Source organism: Leuciscus leuciscus (genome assembly GCF_965113295.1).
Source record: "Leuciscus leuciscus genome assembly, chromosome: 14".
Classification (NCBI taxonomy): Eukaryota; Metazoa; Chordata; class Actinopteri; order Cypriniformes; family Leuciscidae; genus Leuciscus; species Leuciscus leuciscus.
In genome coordinates this window covers 6,327,375-6,353,941 of record NC_138738.1, presented here as the reverse complement: position 1 = coordinate 6,353,941, position 26,567 = coordinate 6,327,375, and the positions used below count along the sequence as shown (strand labels likewise).

Below are 26,567 nucleotides of genomic sequence, written 5' to 3'. Positions count from 1 at the left end.
AAAAATAAAAATAAATTTAATTCAAGAAAAAAACATTAACTGGAATAAAAGAGAAAAAAGTAAATAAATGACATCACTTACTCGTCGATAAATAAAGCAAAATCAGATGTACTTGTAAATACTGAAATATTGCAATACTGCTTTTATAATGTGACATTTACTTAACATTTAACTAAAAATATAAGGTTAAAAAAAAGTCAGACATTATAAATAAATAAAAACGTCTCTGATTTTTGCATATTCATTGCCCAAAGCGGAAGTTTCATTGTGATGTCACGTGTACGTATTCCACGTCACGGAAGTCACAGACATGATCCGTTTGCAACCCAAACCAAGCGGATAACTTGGGTTGTCGGTCTTGTAATGTTGTAGTACTTTACAGGATATAGACTCAGGACTGCATTGGTCTAAAAGAGAGCCGAAAACTCTCGAAATCGGAGGCGCTGAGTTGCTGGGCGAGCCCGCCTGCCGTTTTGCAGGCTAGCTCGCTAGTTAAGTAGCCAGCAGCCTTGACGACGAGCTGAGTAACTAATCTCAAGACAGCCATCGAGGCAGCCTGTAGTTATTTCATTTTACCGTCCTCTTGTATTGCGTAGCCATGGCAACTCGGCGACTAACCGATGCCTTCTTATTAATGCGGAACAATGCAATCCAAAACCGGCAGATTTTGGCTGAGCAAGTGAGTACATACGACCCCCGTCGTACTCTGAATACACGTAGCAATGCTGCGGTGAGTCTAACGTTCATTGTCTGAATTGAATGTTTTCGCGTGTGTGTGTGTGTTGGATTCTCAGCTAGCTAGACAACATCCCTAGCTAGTGATGTTTGTTGATGTCAGTTGTCCAACAAACCTCCACTGTTTTGTTTGCTGTGTGCGGAGCTGGCAGGTCTGTGCTAAACAGCTAGCTGATCATGAAACACTTTTCATACAGTCGCATTTTCAGTTAACTCACACGGGAATGGCAATGAAATTACTAAAAAGGTGATGGTCGTGCTAGTTTGCGGACGTTTAGATCATCAGTGTATCTGCAGGGAACATCGTGATGTCAGTGACCCCACAATATATAACGTTAACTTAAACCACCCCCTTAAATATAAAGCAGATGTATATTTTCCGATCCATTTATATTGTATATGGAACAATATTAAGCATTAAGGAGAAGTTCATTGGCTTTTATATGGTCAATGTAGCAAAAATAAGTGATGAAAATATTAGCTGCGTAATATTTATTCTAGTGTGTCACTTGAAATTATGACATTGTAATGTCAAATTCAGTATACTACCGTTCAAAAGTTTGATTTGTTTTTAAATGTTTTTGAAAGAAGTCTCTTCTGCTCACCAATGTTGCATTTATTTGATTTAAAAAAAAAAATGCAGTAATTTTATAACAATGTAAAATAACCTTTTTCTGTGTCATATGATTTATATTTAAATGTATTCCTTTTGATCAATTGAATGCAGCCTTGCTGAATAAAAGTATTAATTTCTTTTACAAAAGTCATACTGACTCCAAACATTTGAATGGTAGTTTTTCCTGAAATTTGTAATGATGATATAACATAATTTCTATTAAACGTATAGAAATTCTGGTTATCTGGGAGTTTATATAATACAAAGTTAAAAGATTTTTTTATAAAATCATAATTTATGCCTCTTTATATCACCTCCCCTTAAATGACTCGAAGCTGTTATAATACACCGCTGTTTATGCATTTAAATAATTAATAACTGTAATGGTGAGCTTTATTGCTACGTTTATAAAAGGTTTTTGTGAGACTACTTTGATGCACTACAGGATATACTTTGGTCTAGTTATGTTTTTACCGTTCTAAAAATGAGACTCCAGACAGAGGAAGGCAGTATGTTTTGTCTTCCAGTCTTCTATAGATATTTCCTACAGATAGCTATGCATCACATTTTTCCTTCTCTTTGATGCTGGTGGGCGGACTGGTATCCAGCATGATTTTAGATAGTCCTGTATCTTTATAGGGTTCTTCAAATCTTGCCCTGGAGTGAGTTTAGCTCCAACCCTGATCAAACACACCCGAGCAAGCTAATCCAGGTCTTCAGGATCGCTAGAAAATCACAGGTAGGGGAGTTTGATCAGGATTTAAGCAGTGGCCCTCCAGGACCGGATTTGACAAACCCTGTTATAGGGTATTGATTGGGTCTTGACAGACAGATCTGGCAGTGCGATATTTGTACCTGTGAAGAGTGATAAAGTTACTAGCACGGACGTCATTCCAATCATATAGCATGCCTGCTTGTGTTTTGTCTGGTGTAGTGGCTCCATTCCTTACCATCTGCTTGCATGTGGATTTTTCCCTGTTTGCTCTTCTTGTGATCTAACTGAGCACTTCTTGCACTGTCTTGCAAAAATCCTTTCTGAATCTTCTGCCGTGCATTCATTGTTCAGATCTACAGTAATCGTGTCACTTTGTTGTTTTGGGTTAAACATAGGATTTATCTTCCAGCTTAATCATTTTACAATTTCAGTAACATCAGAAAATGGGTTGATTTTTCCAAACCTAATATCTAATCAAGTGTGTTTAGGATTGAGATGTTGAAGTTATTGGGCTGGAATGGACAAATCTTTCATGCCTTGAACTTTATAGCAATGTTATGCATTTGATATACATAATCATGATATTTTCATCTTCTACATTAACATATAAGTAACAATTTGCATTTACTGTTTTTTTTTTGTTCTTGATTTGTCCAGTTCTGTCCAAGTCCTGCTGTCAGTCATTTTTATGCTGATCACTGCTTTTTGTCTTGGGCTCCTCTGCTCTCACTCCTCTTGTCCCTCCCCTTCTCTTCTATCTCTCCTCTTATTGGATGGGACTTCGCCGGGCTCTTCCAATCACATTAGGAGTTTGATGAGGTAACCTTGATGTTTTAACCTAAGGTTATGGGTAGATCTGAATTGACGTCCCATTGCTAATCTCCGCCCCCCCTTGGTTACGGTTGCCAGTTTAGACTAGCTTTACAGAACTTCCTGTTGGAAAGAATTAATTCATGTTAATTTATCACGATAAAAATGTCGATTTAAATGCTCATTTAGGAATGAGAGAATGCATTCAAAACTATCCGAACACACACAACTTACATAGACTTGCATTGAAAAAGAGCAAGAGCTTGTCTGATAATAATGGAACAATAGTAAGATAAAGCAGAATTGTCCAGTTCCATTTTTAAAGGCGGGGCTTAGTAAAGGGTCAGTTTTTGTGCAGAAATTGAACAGAATTTTTTTGTTTATTAAATATTTTGCCTAATTTGATGCTTTCAGCTACCACTAATAATACTAGGGCTGGGTAGCGATACAGATGTCCCGATTCGATTCCGATTCTCAATTCAAATCTAACATCTAATATTAATTTCAAATATTACTAAAGACAAGTAAACAGTCATTAATAATAATAAAAAAGAACAAATAATCAAACTAGCACAAATAAATAAATACAGTAGAACAAAGATATGAATGAAATAAGCAGTGCTTTTCAGGTTTTTCAGGTAGCTCAAACAGTAGTTTTCAGGTACACAGATTGAATAAAGTAATCAAATGTAAAACAACACTGCATGTAATCATTGTACAAATTAAATAAAGGTTACAAAAAAAGTTATTCAGAGAAGAGCAGTGAGTGATTTCTTTGTCTTTTGTAGTTTGATTAACATTTAATACACAGTCAGCAGCAGGAACATTAGGCTGCTGTCACTTTAAGACAAATGTACGGATCCAATCTAATGATACACGTGTTGTCTTTCTCTACGGTGTACGTTCACTTAAGCCATAACTGTTTACTAGGATACTCGCCAAGGCAGGCATTTAAAATAAATCTGAGTGAATTTGTCCAGTCAAGCGCAAGGAGACGTGAAAGAGAATTAATTTAATTGTTTCCACACTGTCTGAGACATGCAGCTTTCTGTGTGCACTTCGGATGTGTGCGAACACAAAACTTCTCACAGATAGTTCTCTTTCGGGTCTTCTTACGCTTAAAGGTGGACATGAATCCGCCATGTTAGGCACCGAATGAATGACAGGGTCCCCACTGTCACACAAGGTAAATCTAGCGGAGAAGACTAGTGATAAGACTAACATCAATCAGATATTATGTTCAAAGTTTTGCGAAAAATAAAGATGGAAAAAAGATTGCTTTGTGGCTTTTTTGAAAATCGACATCGATTTGACCATTTAAAAAAACTATTAATCGAACAAAATATTTATAATAGTAAGTAATAAATAATGCAGCTACATTTTACAGGTTTACCGTATTTAAATATATTGCACAGATATTCTCAACAAAGAAATGTAATGTTTGCTGTCTCTCTGTCTGTTAGTTGGCTGATGATCGTATGGCCCTGGTGTCAGGCATCAGTTTGGATCCAGAGGCTGCTATCGGTGTCACGAAGAGACTCCCGCCTAAATGGGTGGAGGGGGTGGATGAGGTAATCAGATGATTGTTTTAAGCGTTCTTAAAAAGAAAGAATGGAATGCACTGTTGATCATTGACATTAAAGGAATGTTCCAGGTTCAAAACAAGTTAAGCTGTACCGACAGCATCTGTGGAATGCTATACATTACTAGAAGAAATCATTTAGACTCATCCCTTTGTTTGTACAAACAAAAACATGTGAACAGTAGGTTATAGCAGAAACATGCTGCTTGTATTATGATTAAACTGCCATTACAAAGTTTGGGTTCATTAGGATCAAAAATATCTTAAGATTCAAAAATATGAAGCAGCACAACTGGTTTAAACATTGATAATATCTTGAGCAGCAAATCATATTAGAATGATTTCTGAAGGATCATGTGACATTTTAAATATATCTTTTAAATAGATGTTATTTTTAGTAGTAATAATATTTCACAATATTACTGTTTTTACTGTAGTTTTGATCCTGTCAATGTGAGCCTTGATGAGCATTAGAGATTTCTTTTTAAAACATAAAAAAAATCTCACTGACCCCCAAACGGAATTTTTAATTTATATATAAATAAATAATTAACTAATTTACTGGTAGGTCTACTGTTCTAGGTGGATGATGCATTGTATATATTACTGTAAACACAGTTTTTGTTTGTATTTACAAATGGAGGTATCAGTTTTAAATAATTTCTGTATTTATCTTGAACCTACAGTATGGATATTTGACTTTCACATACATAGTCTTCCATCCATAGTCAACAAAGTATGACATTTAGAAGTAACATTAAGATGTTAGTTCAGCTGTAATGTTGATGTCCTCTCTGTTTAGATACAGACAGTGAACAGTGAATTCCTTGTTCCCACAGATTCAGTATGAAATCACACGTATTCGTCAGAAGATGAAGGAACTGGCTAGTCTGCACGACAAACACATGAACCGTCCCACGCTGGATGACAGCAGTGAGGAGGAGCATGCCATCGAGATCACTACACAAGAAGTTACACAGGTATAATAACACACACACACAAATCATGTTTTATTGTTACTGTGACATCTGTTAATAACTAAAGAGGTTAAAGTGGACACAGGAAAACTACAGCAATTGATCACTGCACACGTCATAAAACGAAACAATTTTCAGCATCTGCATATGTGTGTGTAGATGTTTCACAGGTGCCAGCGGGCCGTGACGGGGCTGCAGACTCAGAGTCATCACTGTACAGAGCAAGAAAACAGGCTGTTGACCAATGTGGTGTCTTCATTGGCCCAGAGCCTTCAAGAACTGTCAATCAACTTCAGACACACTCAGTCAAGCTACCTAAAACGTAGGTGTATGCACGCAGAAACACGAAATATATGTTGACAGGGCTGTACAGTGCGACATACATGTGCGACAAGAAGCACACATGCGATACAGTTTTGCATGTTTGTGAGACGGAGCAGCTTTTTTGTGTGAATTGAGAGTTTGTTGTGTGCTTGTTTGTGCGTAAGGTTGATCTAGGGCTGCACAATTAACTGAAATGAAACGATTTGGCTTAGTGCGATTATGAAATTGCAAAGTTTTAATTAAATAAAGGGCCACTACATCATTTTCACCTAAAAATGGAACACTTTTTATGCGTTTTGGCCGGTCATTTACCCGACAACGCCGTTTTGGGAGCCTGAAAAGGCAAAGTTTGAAAACAGGATTAAAATTGCACGTTTTTGAAAGCGATATTGTTATCGTCTCTATGTAAACTACAAAATGCGAATTTGTGAAAATAGTGACATCATATGCATGCATATTACATGTTCAGTCTATAGGCGCGTAGTGTTTCTTTACAAATTGACATTGCCAACTACTGGCCTGGCTGCATAATACAATGTTCTTAGTCATTTTCATGGATCCGTGTGAACGGGGATTGTCATCTGTACGCGAAAAAAAAGCAAATGATAATCTTTGTTGTGTACCCTTACCCTTGTGTTCCTTAGCTTCCATTCATCCTTCAATTGAGGCTCTTTGAAATACAAAATGCTGTCATTTTTCACTGTATGCTCAGTTCTTTGATTTGCTTTAATTTTCAGGCATGAAAAACCGTGAAGAAAGATCCAAGCACTTTTTTGACTCTGGTCCTCTTGTGGATGAAGATGAAGATATTGCGTTATATGACAGAGTGAGAATGTTGTACTAATACTCTACATATTAATTCTTTCATCTCTAATTCCAATTTTTTAAGGATTTATACTACATGCATGTTTACTTATTGGGGACCATATTGATAATAAGCCTATTAGTATTTTTATTTTTTTGCACTATTGTTGGAAGCAGATAATATCCATTTTAAACATCATTCTTTATGCCAAAACTATTAAACACTTATATTATAAAGTTTTGATGCCTAATGTCCTTAGCTTGTAAATTCTATATTCCAGACTATTTGAGTAAATGCTGTATAGACTTATATTTGATATTGTCCATAATATATAAAATTATATATATCATTATTGTCAGTACACTGTTGACATCTGTCTGTGTGTGACTAAGTGTCTTTCTCACTCTCTTAGGGATTTACAGATGACCAGCTAGTTCTGGTTCAGCAGAACACAGTGATAGTAGAAGAGCGGGAGAGAGAGATTCGACAGATCGTTCAATCCATCTCTGACCTTAATGAGATATTTAGAGATCTTGCTGGAATGGTTGTTGAACAGGTCAGTGCTCTTCTTGATGGAATAAAATATTAAATAGAGCAGGTTCCATCCTTAACTTGTGCAATTTTAGATGATTGAGACGCACCCTGGGTCCCCAGGAGAGCAGGGTTGAAGACCTGTGCATTAATGTCAATGTATATATTCAATTCAGGGCACAGTCCTCGACAGAATCGACTTCAATGTCGAGCAAGCTTGTGTCAAAACAGACGAGGGGTTGCAGCAATTGCAAAAGGTGAGGCCCTTATCAAGCTTGATGGTGTGTAATGGGTTAATTGCTTACATTTACTTTTTCAGTGACTTGTTGTTGAGTAATATTAATGGACTTTGCGATATCGACTTGACAGTTTAAAAGTAATATCGCATAGTAGAGATAAAAAGCACACTAAATGTTTCTCTTTTCTTTGTTAGGCTGAACAGTACCAGAAGAAAAACCGCAAGATGTTGGTCATTTTAATTCTCTTTGTCATAATTGTTATTCTAATACTTGTTCTGTTCGGGACAAAGTTTAGTTGAATCATTCCATGGCCTCTAGGAGGGATCTACCTGTATGTATGAGAAAAAAACACGTATTTCTGTGTGTGTGTGTGTGAGTGCGAATGAGAAGGTATGCATGCTGACTTTCAAGACCATTGTTTGAGGGTGGATTAATTGTTGAACGGATGGAGCTTAAGTTTTAAAGTACTACACAACTAAATGAAGCAGATAAGGACGCCCACTGCTGGCCACCGAGTGCAGTGTCTGGAGACAGCTCATGGGTTTAATTCTCCAGTGAAGAGGCAGTGTTAGTACCCAGGTTCCTTTCAGTTGGATCCATCAGAGGGACTCTTTTCTTCATTTGTCTCGCAAAAGCACAGCACTTATGAGCATGGATGCTAGATGGCAGCATGTTCGTCTCAACCGCCCTTGTCATCTAGTTTTGAAGAGTAAACAGGAAGACGATGGGAAAAGATAAGGTATCCTCAGAGGTCTGTTGCTCTCCTTGAACATGATCATATGTGCTTGGGTGAATCTCTTCAAAAGAATGTCCAGGTCATATTTTACCACAATAGAAAGAAATATGAAATCATATACAGCATTTCCTAAAATTTGTGTTAATTCTTCATATTTTCCCTTTTTTTTTTTTTCATTGTGAATCACATTTCCCTTCTCAGTTATCATTACTGTAATGCATAATTTAATTTTAAGGCAAAAATTAAAAAGTAAAGTTGCAGTATTACAGTATTTTTTTACTGTATAACAATTATACAAAATTTATCGGAATCACCATTAACAATAATGTAAAGGAAAGTGGAATAAGCCGGAATGGACATCAAAATAAATTCTCAATGCAAACTCATAATGTATATATTTTTTTTTTAGGGGGTTAAATTTCACCTGAGTGACACTTTCTTGGTTTCGGTAGTGAGCATCTACAGTGAAACCTCAGAAACCATCTTACAGTGAAAGCTGCCTTTGAATCAGATCTGGCTTGTAGGTTAAGCATGTGTGTGTTTAATGTGACGCCACAAAGTCTGTGTTTCTCCGTAACTCAATCTTTTGGAATGTCTACTTTTTGTGTATGTTTGTGCGTGTGTGTGTGAGAGGAGATGCACTGACACTCAATCAGCCATGGAGGAAGTTGAAGAAACACATAGTCGAAGCATGTTCTTTCTACAAAACTTTTAATTATGCTTTTTTTTATTTCTATTTGGTAAAATGCATTGGGATTATGACCGGTAATGAATGAACTGAATGTTACATTGTCCTTTGTGAGCTTTATAACAAAGCGTTATTTTCTCTGCTAATGTTGGCGGAGGTGTATAATGTACCATCATGTGTTTGTCTGTTTTAATGGCAGTGTTGTTGTCATGATATCAGTATCATTTCAGTGATTTATTAAGTGAAAGCGGGAGTGATTCATCAAGATTTTTTGCTTCACTCTCTGTTCCTTGCCTTAAAGTGTGGACATCTGTGTGTGTGTGCGCGCTACACTTGGATGTTTTTTAAAAGCTTTGCTTGTCCACGTTTCATTGGTGTTGTTGTCACAACCGTATCTTTCAGTCTGACCTGTGAACTGAACTTTGTCCTTCAGTCCCAGACTGAAGCTCGGTCAGGTCTGCTGACTGACTACAACTACTGTCCCCTGTACAAGATGAAATTATTTATTTTAGATGCAAATACGTGTACAGAGTTTATGGAGGTCTATTGTTGTCTGTTGGTAGCGATGTCTGGAACCTGGGCTGTTTTTGTTATATTGTAATGATGATTTACTTTATTTCTGTCCTTTCAAAAATCAATTCTTGTTGGCTTTTGTAAAGGGTAGTTGCACCACTACTGTATGATGGGGTGAAAGGATTACGTTGACCAAGATCCAGAGACAGGTTATTCTTATGTTATTTTAGAAGGTAAAGAGAAAATATAACTGCACATTCAAGGCTTAAATCCATTTCATGTGGTTTTGGTGTGAAACCCAGTGTGAATATTATAATATTTTTCTGCCATTACGGTACTACTGTATGCTATTTGAACCTTATGTAAACATGTTTTCAATGAAATTAAAACAAATATATATATAAAAAGACAAATGTTGTCTGTTATTTTATAAATGCACTTAATACGTTTTTTTTTTTTTTTTTTTTAGCACCTCACAAAGATATTGTATTGATTATCAGTTGTCACTCTACATCTCCCAGTAATGGCTTATTGGGAGATGTAGAGTGACAACTGATATCTTTATCAGTTTATATGCAGTTTCTGTAAGAAGTTGCTGTTCTGTTATAAATATCTCATTGTTTTACATGCTGAACTTCATCTTACGCGTTAGCCGTAAATATCAGCAACTGCACCAAATTTCTTTTTTCTTTTTTTTTGCCTTAGTTGGTCGTAGTTTAAAATGTTTAAGCCTCTTGCTTTGTCTTTAAATTATAAGTAACACTTTAAAATAAGGTTTCATTGTTGCACATTAGTTATAGTTAGCCTAACTAGTTAACATGAACTAACAATGAACTGTAGGCCTACTTGCATTTACTAATCTTATTTGATGTTTATTTCAACATTTATTAATACATTTTTAAAATCAGAAGTTGTATGTTACCATTAGGCATTAATGCATTGTGAATAACAACTGTTTTTATTAACTAACTAACTCTAACAAAGATTAATGAATGTTGTAAGGAATAAGCCTAACGTTTCATTGCACACAGTTAGTTCATTTTAGCCAATACATTATTAATGTTAACAAGGGTTATTGTGTTACCAAATGATAAAACATGATGTGGTTCTTTGATACAGGTATTGAATTGAATGATTAACATATTTGTACACCATGAGATACTGTCCCCAACTGGGGTCATCCCTATGTTCCCACATTTCTAAGAATTTTTTTTTTTACGGAAAATTTTGAAAATGTAGTCCCTATGTTCCCACAGCCCTATGTTTCCACAACCATATGTTCCCACAGTCCTATGTTCTCTCAAGATTTTTCTAATTTCAAAGATTTTTCTCAAAATGAAACTAAGTCAAGTCATTTTTATACCGCATTTAACTCCGCATTTTTTAAAGTATTTTTTAAGTATTACCGCATTTAATACTTAAATTGAGTTTTGTGTTCATACATTTCCCTATAATTTCAGCAGCTAGTCTACACTACTACAGCTAGTCTTATATATATATATATATATATATATATATATATATATATATATATATATATATATATATATTGTATACAAAAATGTATATCGCCATCAAGGCCGCATTAATGCACGGGCTTACCTGGGCTGAAGCCCAGGGGCCTCCCAAGTTCAGGGGCCTCCCATGTTCAGGTTCATGATGAGCTGAAAAGGTCGTATTTTTTTTTTTAACTTGTCAGATTTTGTCGCTGTATGTCGCTAGTCGCTTGTGGGCGTTGGTAGTGCTGTCGCTCTAATGTTATTGTTATGGTGCGTTGCGTTCACACCAAACGCGAATAGAGCGTCTGGCGCGAGTGATTTCATGTCAATGCAAACACGCGTTTACGCGCGTCTAGAGGTCCCGCGGTGCGAATGAGGCGGCCACATCTATACAAAACACCATCACAAGTGATATTATACAAATATATAATTTTAATTTGACTAGGAATTAGGCTCAAAAGAAACAGTATGCTGTTGGGAGAGTGTTTTTATATTACCACACAGCAGTGTTCAGGGATTAAATCATTTACTAGATTAACGATCGATCAATCTACAAATTAAACTCACTCATACTGTCATAAATTACTAAAACGTCATCCGAATTTGACAAATAATAAATTGTCTTGTCCCTAATAGTCAACATAATGCAGGGGAAACTGTAAAATGAACTGCAGCAGTGCTAAACTTGCATCATAAAACTACAACACTCGAACTATAAATGTATGAATTAAACTCACTGAGACTGTCGACAGTTTCTTTTCCATGCATTATTTTATTATATCCATGTTTGTGGTTAGTTACAGTCAAATCATATAAAACAGTGAAATCGCCCTTGAACTCTTCTGTCTTGCCTGCACTGCACTCCAGACGGTGACGGGAGCTGAGCTCCACTGAAAGGCTTCTTTCCTATTGGTTGTCACTCGCGAAAATCGCTTCTCATTTGCATAAAGTTGAAATTTAGTTGCTGTGTGTGGTTGTTAAATAAAGTGTCTTGTGTTTATGTGCTCAGTGATATGTTAATAACAATATTAAAATTAAAAACAATATTAAAAAACTCACTGTTGTAGGTCTCGAAAGAAACTAATGCATTTTGTGATGTAGATTACCTAGATAGGCTTTTACACTTTTTTTAAATGAGACTCTATAAATCGAGGGGATGGGGGGCCTACAAAACCTCTCAGCCCCGGGGCCTAACATTAGGTTAAGGCGGCTCTGATCGCCATGTAACAAATAAAATGTATTATTTTCTCCTTTCGTTTCTTACTGTGGCGCAGTTGGGGAGTTGTACAGACTTGCATTTCACTGCGGATAGCACATTGTGCTCATCTTGTATGTGACAAACCCATCTTGTGTATCTTGTATCTCTTGGAAGCACTTTATAGTGTATGAGTAATTTTTCCCCACAATATTTGGTGAAGGGCGTGCCTATGTTCCCACAGCCCTATGTTCCCACAGCTCCATCATTTCCAAGGTTTTTTTTTCTTTCCAAAATTAGGCCCTGTGTTCCCACATTTCCTTTATCATCAATTTGGTAGTCACTTACACTAACCCTAACCCTAACCTTTTGGTGACTTGGCGCTTCCTGCTTAACTAAGTTTGGGGGACGGGGGTTAAATGAGAGAACATAGGGTTGTGGGAACATAGGCTTGTGGGAACATATGGTTGTGGGAACATAGGGCCTAATTTTCAAAATTTGCAGTAAAAAAAAATTTCTTAGAAATGTGGGAACATAGGACCGTGGGAACAGGGCTGTGGGAACATAGGGCTGACCCCTGGACCAGGGGGTCGGTCCTGTCTGCTATAGCTCCCCCCAGAGCTATAGCAGACAGGACCGACCCTCTGGTCCACGGTATTTGCTCAAATGGCTGATTGTATTGGAAGCTTGATCCCTGGAAACCGTGGAGGAAAGGTGTTAGTTGTGCAGAACTTCCGTTACCACCGACATGAAAGAAGAGGTGAAAAGATTCATTGGCGTTGCTGGCGCCAGAACTGCAGAGCAAAAGTGTACACAAACCTACTGAATGAAGAGGATGACGATCAAGGTATCAGAGTTATTGGGTTCCATGAGGAGGACCATACCCACCCCCAGGATGAAACCATGGTCAGCAGAGCTCAGTTCCGACAACGTGTTGAGGTTCAAGTGAGGCAGGATCCGACGGTGCCAGTGAGACGAGTTAACAACGCAGAATTTGTGCGACATCGTCGGACAGTCCAAGGTGGAGGTGATAGACCAGCAATACTAAGCAAAACTAATGTTACTACAGTATTACGTTTTGCATTTTATTAGCACTTTTTTAATTATTCGAAAACCACTGAAAAAATATGTTGATTTAAATAAATAAATAAATAGATAACGTTAGATAGATAGATAGCGCTCTTAGCACAAGGGCTCGCGAGACGAGCGAGAGGTTAAAGTGCATCTTCCTTCTGAAGAGAGACTGTCATTCGGCTGGAAGATGGCGAACGTTCTGCTCGAGTTCAAGGCTTCTGCCGGGGACTCAGAGCCGCAGAACCGCCCGGTCCTCATCGTCGGCCAGCTCGCCAATCTGCAACAGATTAACTGGACCCAGGTGAAAGGGAAACTGCAGCCAGTGGTCACAAAGGAGGTACGTAATGTTTAATAAAAAGTAACTCCGCTTGTAAACACAGAATGTCGTTAGCTAACAGGCTAAAGTTCTGCCTGGACTGACTAGTGTTGTACGTAACACACCGCTAATCTGCATTTACTAATGAAAACATGGGTTATAGATAATAAATATAAAAAAAAGATTATGCAGATAATTTTAACTAATTAAATTACTATTCTTGACTGGCTCTTAATTTAATGAAATAATGACTCTTATTTTACAGTTCTGATTTCTTTCCACTAACAAAAGGTACCATGATGTTGGACATGACAAGACATGGTTTTCTGGAGATAGACAATAGTAATGACATGGTAGTCTTTAAAATATAAAGACCACTGCAATATCATGGTATTTTGGGCGTACTATGGTATTCAGGTACTTCCGGTACTATTTAATACCACTCACACCATGGTAATAGTAATACTGTGGTATTTTTGACATGGTAGCATGGCAATATCTTTTTACTTTACTGGGTGTGTCCAGCTGTGATAATCATTAACATATTTTGGAACACATGTAAATACCAGAAAATGATAATTAAGAAAAATGATAGGAGAAAATGATAATTAAGATAATTAAGAAAATGATAATCATAAGGATGCACTGATACGAACATTTTGGCTTATACCAATAACCGATAGTTCTTTATGTTTGAAAGCCGATAACCGATATATTGGCCAGTAAATGAAAATACAAATTTTTATTTAGTGATTGAGGGCATGATTACAAAACCAAAAGTCTCACCATAAAAAGCCATGTCCGAAGCGCACAGTAATAATGTTCTCATTTTAATTATTTGTAGCCTACATCACAGACGTCCACTGCACATGTTGCTCTTAACTGTATTTTCCTTTTTTGAAGTGATTCCAATCATATTTCAAGCAATTCAAAACCATCATGGCGAACAGTGCGCATCTGAAGTGTCTCAGCTGAAGGAAATATTCCATTAATTATCGGCTTTAATATATTGGGCTGATAATGATAACATAAAAATGAACATAAAATGGCCGTTATATCATGCATCACTAGATAATCCTCACAAGAATCAGCACATCTGATATTATTATTATTGTCATACAGCCAGTACTTTCTTACATTTTCAAGCACATCATGTTGTTTTGTAATGTTTGGTCAAATCTGTAAAGTGAACATTTATCATCTTTAAGATTTCCTGATAGATCTGACACTCTGGATTGTTTCGTTTTGCTGCCTGTGCATGTGATCTATATTATAATGTTATTTTTCTTCACACTGTAGATTAGGTTTTAGGTTCACAAGCAAATAATATTGCATTGTACTACCATTTTGTCGCCACACATTTTTGCTTATGTGTGCTTTATCTGTATTTTCATTCAGATATGGCAGGCAGCTTTGTCTTCTCTGAACCCCAACCCTACGGATAGTTGCCCGCTGTATTTGAGTCACGCAGCTGTGGCAGCCCTTCCTTCACGGGTCAGCCGTCACAACAGCCCATCATCTGCCCACTTCCTCACCCGTCTGGTCCGAACCTGTCTGCCTGCTGGCAACAACCGCTGCATTGTGGTCAGTCTCATGTCACAACATTATTCATATGCTTAGAACTCTTATTGTTCAAAAAAAGTAGGGAAATTATGCTTAACTCTTTTTGTTCACTAGGGAAATATTTCAACTGTTTCAGACTGCATTGGTTTTAATAGCTTGTTGCATAATGCTTAGTCTTCATTTCCCTTTTCTTTTGCTCATGATTTCCATGTGATGTGAACAATCTCTGTGTAGACAGATCTGTAACAGTAATTCATATGAAATTACATTTTAAAAAGTAAAAAAATTATAAATGGTAAATCATAGCGTTTCAAAAGTATAGTCACAGCACGTTAAATGTTAGAGTCAAGATGCAATTTGTTGTTACTTTCTTTTGCCATCAGTATTATGCCACAAATGCTGTTGATGCGGTTTGAAACATTTCTTCAAATTTCACGTTAGTTAAAATGGTACGTTTATTATTGGCTTCTCAGATGGTGTGCGAGCGTTCTGAAGTGTTCGCATCAGCGTGTGCCATTTCCCGAGCTTTCCCGCTGTTCACCCGCCGCTCAGCATCCTCTCGCAGGACAGAGAAGAAGCACGTCGCTGTGGAGTTCGTGTCTGTGGGTCAGGACAACGGCCCCCTGGAGGTCTCCACACTGGAGGTGAAGTGTTCAGATCTACTTCCTTCCACAGATCATCAAGTTGGCTACCTTACAATCAGCTCAAGCCACTGTTACTAGTTCATCTATGTTTATGCATCAGTCTATTACATCTGTATGAATGTGCAAGTGTTTGTTTCCAGTGCCTTGCCAATGCAGCGGATGGAGTTCGCCTGGCTGCTCGGATCGTGGACACTCCGTGCAGCGAGATGAATACTGATGACTTCCTGGAGGCAAGCGTTTCTCCTCGATGTCTGGATATCTCTGTGAAACACTGCTTTTAGTATCATTTAAATACTGTTAGGGATTTTATTAATATTTTGAATTGGTGTTTATTTTTATATTTTCAGATTTCATTTTTTTTTTGGTAACGCTTTACAATAAGCTTCCATTAGTTAATGCATTAACTAACATTAAAGTCCCCATGAACCGGAAGTTGCAAACAACTTTTCTTCAGTGTTGTGACCACTGATCTATATAGAATGACACTTCCGGTGGCTTCACTGCCTACTGGCAGTTTAGAACGTCATGAGCTATCCAGTCATTATATAGATCAGTGGTTGTGACGTATTTCCAAGTGAAACGGAATATTGAACGGAGGGCAGGGTTTTACTTTAGTGCTCATCCTCTCCATCTCTGTTCATAGCAAACTAACGGTTTGAGGGGAGTGGTTAAGCGTTTTCAACCCAAGCTGTCAAACTGACGTCATCAAAAAAGGAACGCCATAGAGAGCCTAAGTCCCTCCCCTCTGCTTCCGGCTCATGGGACCTTATGTCGGAAAAAATATGTATGGTAGTCAATGGCGAGAGACAACTTATCTTTTTATTGCGTCTGAACTGTGCCCTGAATTACACATATGATGTTTGTCAATTTAAAAGATAATTATAAAAGTCAAGAAAGTCGCAGTTTGTCATAAAACAGAAGAGTAACATTTAGTTTTATGTGAAAATCGCTCAATGAACTACATCTCTCGTCTCGCACTATCATACGTCACCATCCGTTGCTCGTATGTGTGCAGTCTGGTACAACACACTCAGGCATGATGGCGTAACGTTACGATTATAACCTAAGACTATAGAAAAAATGACAGACGTTAGCTTCAGTAAAGTTAGCTTCATTCATTGAGAGAAAAGGTATGACGTCACATGTGCGCCTTTTGGGTTTGTAGTCTTTGTAATTACGTATTTTCACAGTCTTATACCTCAACAGTTTTACACCAAACTGCGACTTTCTTGACTTTAAAATGTATCTTTTAAATTGACAAACATCATATGTGTAATTCAGGGCACAATTCAAACGAGATAAAAATATTTGTTGTCTCTCGCCATTGACTTCCATACAATATTTTTCCGAGTTAAGGTCCCATGGTGTTCCACCGGAAGGGGAGGGACTTAGGCTCTCTATTCCAGACTGGAAGTAACTTTTCAGATTTTGATTAAAGATTTCCACGGCAAACAATTTTTTTCTGTGTATTAACTTATTAATTGTTCAGCACAAGATCAGAAACATGCGCTAACAAAGTAAATAGGGTCAATTTTGATTTCATGTCGACTTTAACAATACATTTGTTACAATATTTATTAATCTTTTTAATGTTAGTTGATAAAAAATACAACTGTTCATTGTTCATGTTAGATCAGTCCATTAAATAATATGAACAGATACAGCTTTTGATCTTATTAATGTATTAGTAAATGCTGAAATTAACTAAGATTTAATAAATGGTTTGGAAATATATTTTCATTGATAGTTCATGTTTACTAATGTCATGAAGAATAGTTAGGAACTCACCGCGCCTTAAAATGAGTTCACTTCAAGAGAGTCCGCACACTCCACCAAAGAAAAAGTCATCAGAGAAGCGAGATAAAATCAATGTTTCAGTCACATGTGACCTTAATCAATGCCAAGCTTACAATCTTGCTTGGCATTGATAAAGGTCACATGTGACTGAGACGTTTGCCTTTTCTATAGTAAAGCATTGATTTTTATCTCGCTTCTTTGATGACTTTTTCTTTGGTGGAGTGAACTAATGTCGGTTATTGTAAAGCGTTACGGTTTTTATTTTTAGTTAGTTGTGGTTTTAGTTTATTTTTATTTCATTTTCTCATTTTTAGTTAACAGTAACAACACTGAAATTGTTGAAATGGACTTTTCCACTCATGATATTTTATGCAATCTTCTGCAGGAAATCAAGGCAGTGGGGAAAGGCTTAGGCATCACTCCAACTATAATTAGAGGAGAAGAACTGAAACAAAAGGGCTTTGGAGGTAATCATGAGTTTGTTCTTTAAAAAGTCAGCTGATTTTCGGACCTATGATGAAAAAGATGAGCTTGCACAAGATGAGTCAAAGGATATGTTACTTTACAACTGCTGACTTCGGGCTTATTCCTCCAGATGAGGTTTTTCTGGCACTTAAAGGAAAATTGTGCATGTCATTTTAAGCTTGAAAATGCAAGCGAGCATTACGCTGTGCATGTGTTCATGTGTGCAAAATCCCTTTTTCTTTAGGCATCTATGGAGTTGGTAAAGCTGCCCAGCATCCTCCTGCATTGGCTGTTCTCAGCCACACCCCCTCAGGTGCCACACAGACCATTGCCTGGGTGGGCAAGGGCATTGTCTACGACACCGGGGGTCTCAGCATCAAGGGCAAAGTAAATACCACACCTCACCGTCAGCCTAGTAAAGGTGACGTAGTGTGACATTTTTTGGGGAGGTATTCATATTAAACCCATTCCAGTCACCCAGTGTAATGTGCAGCGTATACTAGAAGTAACAAATTTCACACAAAAATGGCATCAAAGTGTGAGTACGTCAGACCAAAGACGACAGAAATTTTGCAATGCTGTTTGGTGTCGCTAGAGGCACAGAAATGACACTTCACCTTTAAACACCACGCTATATCTGCAATTACACTATTTAAGTTTTTTTTTTGTATTCTTTTTTCCCTAGACCACAATGCCAGGAATGAAGAGAGACTGTGGAGGAGCCGCGGCCATTTTAGGAGCTTTTAAAGCCACTGTTAAACAGGTACTGCAAAAAGATTTTGTTGATTTGGCAAAGTGAATACTAGTAGTTTCATTAGTGTTTACATTACAAATGCACCATATTCGTCCCTGACCACATCTGAATGTGGTTCGATTGAGCACAAAACATTTTGTAACCCGTTTACATCATTGAAATCGCATCACACAAAGCGGATGTTAATACCAGGTGTAACCTTAGCCCAGGTTTTAAACTGATGTTGACTTCTGTTTTGTCTCAGGGTTTTAAGGACAACCTTCATGCGGTCTTCTGCCTGGCTGAGAACTCAGTGGGACCTACAGCCACTCGACCAGATGATATACACACTCTGTACTCTGGAAAGTATGTGTTGGCATGTCAACTACTGATGTATAACTGGTTGTGTCCTATCCCTTTGACTAAAACTAATGTGTGTTTCCATTGCTTCTCAGGACAGTGGAGATAAACAACACCGATGCTGAAGGGAGGCTGGTGCTCTCAGATGGTGTTGTATATGCAAGCAAAGATCTCTCTGCCGACATCATACTGGACATGGCAACGCTGACCGGCGCTCAGGTGTGTTCGTGCTGACATATTAGTCTGTGGAGATCTTCTTTCTTAAGCCTGAAAAGATATTAACTCCATATTAAATTTCAACGAGATGTGTGAGTACAGGTTTTGACTAAGAACAAGATCTTGTATATTGATATAAAGTGTTTGAGACAAGATTATCAAATAACACATTGCTGTTTTAAACTGCTTTATGGCGGTTGCACTTTGGATCTCAGCAGAAACTGGTTATATCTTAACTTAGTCTTGTGTGTTCATAATCATGTGATGGAACCTTTTTGTCTTCTGTTTTTTTTAAGTGTTCTCTCTGAATCACTTCTTTGTCATGCGGTTTAGTCACGGAGATCCTCACTGGTGCTGACTGAAATCCCTTTGAATATTATCATGATCAGTGTTGCTGATGTACTTCTATTCAGAAATGATTCATTAAATTGATCAAAAGGGACAGTAAAGGCATGTATAATGTTAGAAAATATTTATATTTGAAACATGCTATTCTTTAGAACTTTCTATTCATCAAAGAATCCTGAAAAAAAAAATTGTATTGCAGTTTCCACCAAAATATGATGCAGCACAACTCTTTTCAACACTGACAATATTAGGAAATGTTTTTTGAGCAGCTAATCAGCATATTAGAATGATTTCTGAAGGATCATGTGACACTGTAGACTGGTATAATGATGCTGAAAATTTAGCTTTGCATCAAATAAATAAATAACATTTTAAAACATTATATGAAAATTGAAAATATTTTAAATTGTAATAATATTTTACATTTATCTCTACTATGTTTGAACAATTAAATGCAGCCTTGGTGAGCTTAAGAGATTCTTTAAAAAAAAAACTAATCTTGCAGACCAAAAGCTTTGCGTATATTGCATTTTATATCAACATGCAATTTCATTCTTATATGGAATTGCCACTTTTCTTTATCCGTTTAATTCCCAGTCAAAAAAAAAGCACTCAAACATCCTGTTTTACGTTGCCTTTATTGTTTGCGGTTTCTTCCTGTAGGGAATCTCCACAGGGAAGTATCACGCTGCTGTGATGACCAACAGTGAGCAGTGGGAGGCGGCTTGTGTGAGAGCGGGCCGCAGCAGCGGAGACCTGGCGCATCCTCTGGTCTACTGTCCCGAGCTTCACTTCAGTGAATTCACCTCAGCTGTGGCCGACATGAAGAACTCTGTGGCGGTGAGGAAAAAAGGATGAGATGGGTGTGGAGTGAAAAAGGGATTGTTTTGTTTTATTTTGTGTGCTTTTCTTTCTTTCTTTCTTTATATTTATATTATTGTATTGCTGTCTGAACTATTAATTGTCAGTTCTCCACAACCTAGGCAAAAATTAAATTTAAATATTTTATTTTTAAGTAATTACTTGTTATTTTAGTTTTATTTTGTATTTTTTATTTTTTTTATTTTATGTTTGTATCTTATTGCTGTCTGAACTGTAATAGTCAGTTTTCCACAACCTTGGACAAAATAAAATTTTAAGTAGTAATTTAAGTGTTCTGTGTCCACAGGACCGTGAGAATGCGCAGAGCTCCTGTGCTGGCCTCTTCATTGGCTCTCATCTGGGTTTTGATTGGCCAGGCATTTGGGTACATGTGGACATCGCTTCACCTGTTCATGCTGTGAGTATATTCTGAGCATAATTCGAAATTAAGCAAATTTCTTCAAGAATTATTAATAAAGTCATCAATGTGGATTGTCAACAGGGGGAGAGAGCCACTGGTTTCGGTGTGGCCATGCTCTTGTCTCTGTTCGGCCAGGCGTCTGAGGACCCCTTGCTCAACTCTGTGTCCCCGTTGGGGGCCGGCACAGTCAAACCTGCCTCCGAAGACCAGATGGGGAGGGATTGCAAGAGGAGGAGACTCGTCTAAGATGAATTCAACGGTTCTTAATCTTCAAAACAAAACATCAGTTACGCCTTGTACATGTTATTTCACAAATGTTACATCTATTAGACACACACACACACACACACACACACACACACACACACACACACACACACACACACACACACACACACACACACACACACACACACACACACACACACACACACACACACACACACACACACACACACACTTCTTGCCCTATACCATCCTGTACTGACCACCACAGATAACCTCCCTTAGTAAAGTTGACAGTACATAGTTATGAATTTAAATAAAAGTGCAACGTTGTCTCAATGTTTCGTAATGTAGTACATGTGAATCTCTTTAGTTGCCATATTAGGGAATGTTGCAAGGAGCAACTGATACTGCAAATACTGTACCAAGGTCTTCAATGTCTTCTTTTTAATCAGAAACCATTTAAAATGCACTAATTCAATTTTCATTTTAAACATAAATGATGATACAATCACAATGTCAGTGTAAGTGATGCTTTTGTTTTACACTTAATGTGTGCTGACGGCCATATACACTTTTGATGACAATCTTGTAAGTGTGGCAAATGAAGAATATGGAATATGAATGATTAAAATCTTTTTACAGTAAATGGTTAAAAAAAAAAATTTGTTCATGTTTGTTAATGCAATTATTCAAAGGTAAAATTAGATCTACAGGTTGTGCAAAGGGGAATAACATCACAATCAATTTATAACCACCAATTAAATTCTATTTACACACTAAAACATTGATTTATAATCATTAATTAGAAATGTGTTACTAATGTATTTGATGTATTTTTTTTCTGATAAATAAGGTTTAATCTCTTCAAAACAAACTAAATGTAAAGTTACTTAAGCTTTTATATTTATGATATGTAGAAAGATTTATTTGTGTACATGTTTGTGATTAGTATGTGATATGATTTTTATATTGACATTTTAAAGAATGTTTTGAAAAAAATAGTGATATTTAAATGTTAAATAATTTACACTTTAAACTACACAGGACCACTCCTGGTAGTCATTATCAGACTGTCTTTATGCTGATTGTATAGAACAGTAATGAGAATAATCAACAATTTTACGTTTCTTCTGTGATCAGGCTCAGTCAGTAGATTTTCTTTTTTCTGCCTTGTGAACTGAACAGAATGCCATGGTCTGGGGGAGAATAAAAGTCAACAGATTCTTCCACAGGTTCCACTTTAACAGGCAGCTCTGCTTCAGATTTGATTTCAGCCTTCTGAGGAACATCTTCCATCTTTACAACGATGTTCTCGCGAATTGTGATCTGCATGGGTGGCAGAGCAATGAAGCTCTGAATGATGTCTTCTCGTGATGCGCCGGGCTTCACTGTGAGCACTGATCTGATGACCTCGTCTTCAACGCTTGCCTCCACAACATTTCCCGTTTCTGGTTTAAGAACCATGTGACCGCTGATCCTCATTATGATGGCAGGGGGGTTATAATGCGTATTGCATGAGAAACAATATACAGTGGCGCTTGACGATGTCACGTCCTTGAGTGTATGTAAACGAGGACAAATTAAGATATTCTTAATGTTTACACCAATGATGTCACATTTAATAGTTTCTGTTGGCACAATTTGAACAGCAACTGCTGTACCTTGAGATGGGATGTTGACAATCTGTGTTTTTTTGGTAGTTGAAAGGGATGTTTTGCCCATGAACTTTCTCACAGAGACGTTTGTGATGTTGTACCATTCTCCAACAGTAATGTTGTGCTCACACCAGACCGTTAGACTAATGTAGCCTGTGGTATCTGCTACTGTATACTCAGTTCTTGGAAGATTCCGTCCATCCCATACAACACTGTTTCCCTTGCGCACCTCCTGGATAATCTTTGCATTGATGTTGACCTGTGCAATATGCAGAAAACAAGCAGATGCATATGGGACAGTCACATGACACTTTTTTTCATGGTCTGGAGTTATTAAAAAAATACAATAAAATTTCCATTTATAACAAAAATACTTAAACACACCTCTTCAGTTTTTTTTTTTTACATTTCTGAATTAAATTGTATTTGTTTGTTTTTTTCATGGGTGATCTAGGTATGACAATGTAAATCTAGTAGGTGCATGGATTAATAGTCGTAAGAGACAATGAAAAATACAGGAAAAAATCCTTAACATAATCTTTTATACTTGTTTTTTAAAATAATCTTAACAGACTTGCATGAAGCTATTTTGTTGTGATAAAACAAGAAATTATGACAAGAGAGAGGAGCCCTGTGAATGGATATAATACATATCCAAGAATATGTTTAAATTGTACGATATTAATAATCATAAACTACCTACCTTCTTTAATTTTGTATCCAGGTTTAGGAGTTCAGACGGTTGTACACATTGTGGTCTAGCAGACAAGCTGTTAGATGTTCCCCCTCGTTCCCGAACGCAGGACATTTTGGAGCTGTGTGTGTAAAACACGCTCGTTTTTCTGCTGGACTCCACAGATGGCTGCACTACGACATCATCTAGAGTAACGAGACTCCTGTACAAAGGTTTTGATGTTTTAGACAGACATTTACAATAAATCTGACTACAGAGGTTAATGGGGAGTTGATTTCTTGGCATTTTAGAAACTTTAGAAAATATAGAATGCCTTTATTTTTGAGAGCGAAGACTTACCGGGTGGTTTCAGCATTGTGGAAGTGGATGTGATCTTCTGGTCTGAAGGCCAAAACTTTGCTATATTCATCACCTTCATGTTGAAGAATTGCATCAAAATATGGCTTCTTGCTGTCTTTTATTGGGCTCACGTCACAAAGGAAACCCTTGACCTGATTCCTTAATTTTTTGGATGGGCTTTGCTCTGCCATGTCTGATCGCATGGATAACAGCTGTTACTGTAGTCACTTTTCAAAGTTAAATCGAACTGTTGACATAACAAACAGCATTAAGGACCGTCGGTAGTGGGATGAATGGTGGGGACAATTATAGGGGCCCCCGCTGCCCAGTGGGCCCCACAAAATCCAGCAGTTATACTATATAGGCCCCTGTTGTATGAATAATTCTAATATTTATATTAGTTGTATGCCTGAGATTTAAATGAAAACCACAAAAACATGCAATTTGGTTAAATATTTTCCAAATATCTGCTTCTTACCTCCCTAAAAATGGTTTAGTCCGATCTAAAGTATGTATTAATTATTCAGTCAGTGACAAACATCACATGGACCCAATAAAATTGTAAGTCCCACCCCAGCTCGTGAACAGAACAAATCAGAGTTGAAGCAGCAGTGCCTGAAGTGGAAGTTGGTGGAAGAGTTGGAGAGTGACTGACTGACAAAATGTCGGGGAAAAACAAACATAAATCAGGGTACCAGAAATGGCATGAAAAGAAGGAGAGGGAGGCCAGGAGAGTTGTTGTATCCCAGTCGATCAAGGCCTTCTTAAAGACAGGTTGCATTGTTATTTCGCTGGGAATAAGAAAACCTATAGCGATACAAGCCTGCTGGGTAGGCCTACAGCTGTCACTCTTCATTATCGGTGCGCACCACAATCGACCGAGTGATTACGTGCAAGTCAAAATTCCTGTCTTTTTACACTATTGTAAATAGAGTTAAAAAATCGACACGAGTCACGACGCATTGCATTATGCACCTTCGTGTTTTCTTGATGTAATAAATACATCATCAGCCGGCAGGTCAGCCAGGTCACCTGACCTGCCGGCTGAGGATGTATTTATTACATCAAGAAAACACGAATAGCCTACAACACACTGCACTTGGATGAATACATTTATTAGATTTATTTAATAATATTACCAGTTCCATATTATCTTTATTAAAAAATAAGACAATAAATGATTTTATTTTTTTAAATTCGACTGCATTCTTGTCAATTTCTAAATGTTTACTTTTTAATTTATGAATTATAACAGACTGATGGGAAAAAAAAAACATTATTTTGCTGTTACTTTTTAAAAAATTGGTTTTATTATTATTGAACAATTTCTTGCTTTTTGTTAGTTTTTATTAGTTGTATTTTTTATATAAACATTTAACTTTTAATATAAAGGTTTTACAAGAACATCACCATCTTCTGTTATGTGGGCCTCCATGCTCATCTATTTACAGTATATGATATTGGTGGAGGGTGGTGGGGGCCCACATTAATATTTTTTCAGGGGGCCCTGAATCCCCTAGCTATGGCCCTGCAAACAGCAAACACTTAATATATCTAAGCTGACCAGACATGTTTATATAATGTTTAATTTATGATATATAAATTAAAATATGCTATATAGCCTATCTACACACACACACTTAAAAATAAATGTTCCAAAATAGGGTTTTCACAGCAATGCCACAGTGAACACTTTTTAAAAGAACCATATTTTCTTTGTTTGAAGAGTCTACCTTTTCCTCTATAAAGAAGCTTTTGTGGAATGGAAAGGTTACATGGATGTCAAAGATTCTTTATGGAACCATTGATGCCAATAAAGAACCTTTGTTTTTAAGAGTTTGTATATATATATATAACTACTGGAAACTACCTTTTTTTTTAAATTATTATTTTTCTTTCCAAGTTTCTAGTCCTTACCAACGATTATGAATTGTTCCCTTTAAATGGTGTTTACTTCAGACTCATTATCACTGTCACCGGAACCACACACGCATGCAAACACACTGATAACAACTGACTCAAAAACACCTCTTCTTTAGAAGGATAGAAAAATCTATAATAAAAAAAACCATACTGATAATTACCATATTCATATATAATATGTTATATCTTTTGTTTGTGTTGTGCTGCATGCAGCCCATGATCATTCAGATCACAGCAAACATACTCGGACGGTAAACCACTTCTCAGGTCAATGCATTTGTTTAACTGAAAACAACTGGTGAAAGAGATCTTAATACACTATAGGCTACTACTGACTAAGATATTTATGTAAAAGAATAGCGGATAATATGCTTACCTGTTCTCACTTTCTCAATTACGTTGTAAAAATGAAGTTTGGACTTTGCTCATCTGATGAAATGCAAACATGCTTTATATAATGTTATGATCTTTAAATAGACTATTAGAAGTAGAAGTACACCGCCCAAATAATGATATTGTATTTTTGTATTTCAATATTTTTGGACGATTGTTGTTATTGTTAACTAAAACTGTTAGAAAATGGTTTTCATTCATTGAAATAAAGCTAAAATAAAATTAAAATTACTCAAACTAAAACTGAAATAAAAAATAAATTGAATCTAAATAGATAAATCGAAAAATAACTGTTAAAACAAAATATTAATAAATAATATAATAGTAAATTAATAATACTAACACCGTTTACACAATACATTAAAAAAAAATCATGTTGTTTGCCTCATTATCCAAGTTTGTTTGACAAAAATGTATTGATACTATAGAATGTACTGAGAGAGAGAGAGAGAATATGGTATATAGAAGCAAGAAAGCGTCTATTTTTTCGTTAGGAGATGCCCAATAAGAGAGCTAGTTTCGATACTTTCTCCACGCCTCCTGGCAGACACGAAGAATAAAACCGCAGTGCA

The 26,567-nt window shown here is 36.8% G+C and overlaps 3 protein-coding genes and 1 long non-coding RNA gene across 8 annotated transcripts; 2 read left to right on the top strand and 2 right to left on the bottom strand.

The window, feature by feature from the left end:
* Positions 1–282: 282 nt before the first annotated feature.
* Positions 283–9,684, top strand: stx16 (syntaxin 16). Of its 3 annotated transcripts, none has more exons than XM_082190055.1 (8): positions 283–679; positions 4,340–4,447; positions 5,298–5,438; positions 5,595–5,757; positions 6,497–6,585; positions 6,977–7,120; positions 7,272–7,352; positions 7,529–9,684. In XM_082190055.1, exons 1-8 carry the CDS (start codon positions 599–601, stop codon positions 7,631–7,633), a joined length of 912 nt encoding a protein of 303 aa, XP_082046181.1. In that variant the 5' UTR covers positions 283–598; the 3' UTR covers positions 7,634–9,684. The 3 variants fall into 3 exon arrangements, with proteins under 3 accessions (XP_082046181.1, XP_082046180.1, XP_082046182.1); XM_082190054.1 differs by having other exon boundaries at positions 283–730; XM_082190056.1 differs by lacking the exon at positions 283–679 and adding an exon at positions 769–2,885.
* Positions 9,685–12,720: 3,036 nt separating this feature from the next.
* npepl1 (aminopeptidase like 1) lies at positions 12,721–21,327 on the top strand. 2 transcript variants are annotated; one of them, XM_082136400.1, is made up of 13 exons: positions 12,721–12,992; positions 13,204–13,376; positions 14,754–14,939; positions 15,392–15,562; positions 15,703–15,792; positions 17,745–17,826; positions 18,069–18,211; positions 18,510–18,587; positions 18,823–18,923; positions 19,013–19,136; positions 20,145–20,321; positions 20,650–20,760; positions 20,845–21,327. In XM_082136400.1, the coding sequence occupies exons 1-13, from the start codon at positions 12,869–12,871 to the stop codon at positions 21,007–21,009; spliced, it is 1,725 nt and encodes a 574-aa protein (XP_081992526.1). In that variant the 5' UTR covers positions 12,721–12,868; the 3' UTR covers positions 21,010–21,327. The 2 variants fall into 2 exon arrangements, with proteins under 2 accessions (XP_081992526.1, XP_081992527.1); XM_082136401.1 differs by lacking the exon at positions 12,721–12,992 and having other exon boundaries at positions 13,197–13,376.
* Positions 16,113–17,738, bottom strand: LOC309474225. The gene is made up of 2 exons (XR_014197260.1): positions 16,971–17,738; positions 16,113–16,292 (listed from the first exon to the last, which is right to left on the bottom strand). It is a non-coding gene; the product is annotated as an uncharacterized lncRNA (long non-coding RNA).
* Positions 21,328–21,413: 86 nt separating the features above from the next.
* Positions 21,414–26,372, bottom strand: LOC309474126 (uncharacterized protein). 2 transcript variants are annotated; one of them, XM_082136492.1, is made up of 4 exons: positions 25,979–26,372; positions 23,680–23,872; positions 23,350–23,542; positions 21,414–22,905 (listed from the first exon to the last, which is right to left on the bottom strand). In XM_082136492.1, the coding sequence occupies exons 2-4, from the start codon at positions 23,868–23,870 to the stop codon at positions 22,138–22,140; spliced, it is 1,152 nt and encodes a 383-aa protein (XP_081992618.1). In that variant the 5' UTR covers positions 23,871–23,872; positions 25,979–26,372; the 3' UTR covers positions 21,414–22,137. The 2 variants fall into 2 exon arrangements, with proteins under 2 accessions (XP_081992618.1, XP_081992617.1); XM_082136491.1 differs by having other exon boundaries at positions 23,680–24,047; positions 25,979–26,370.
* Between the last annotated feature and the right edge of the window lie 195 nt (positions 26,373–26,567).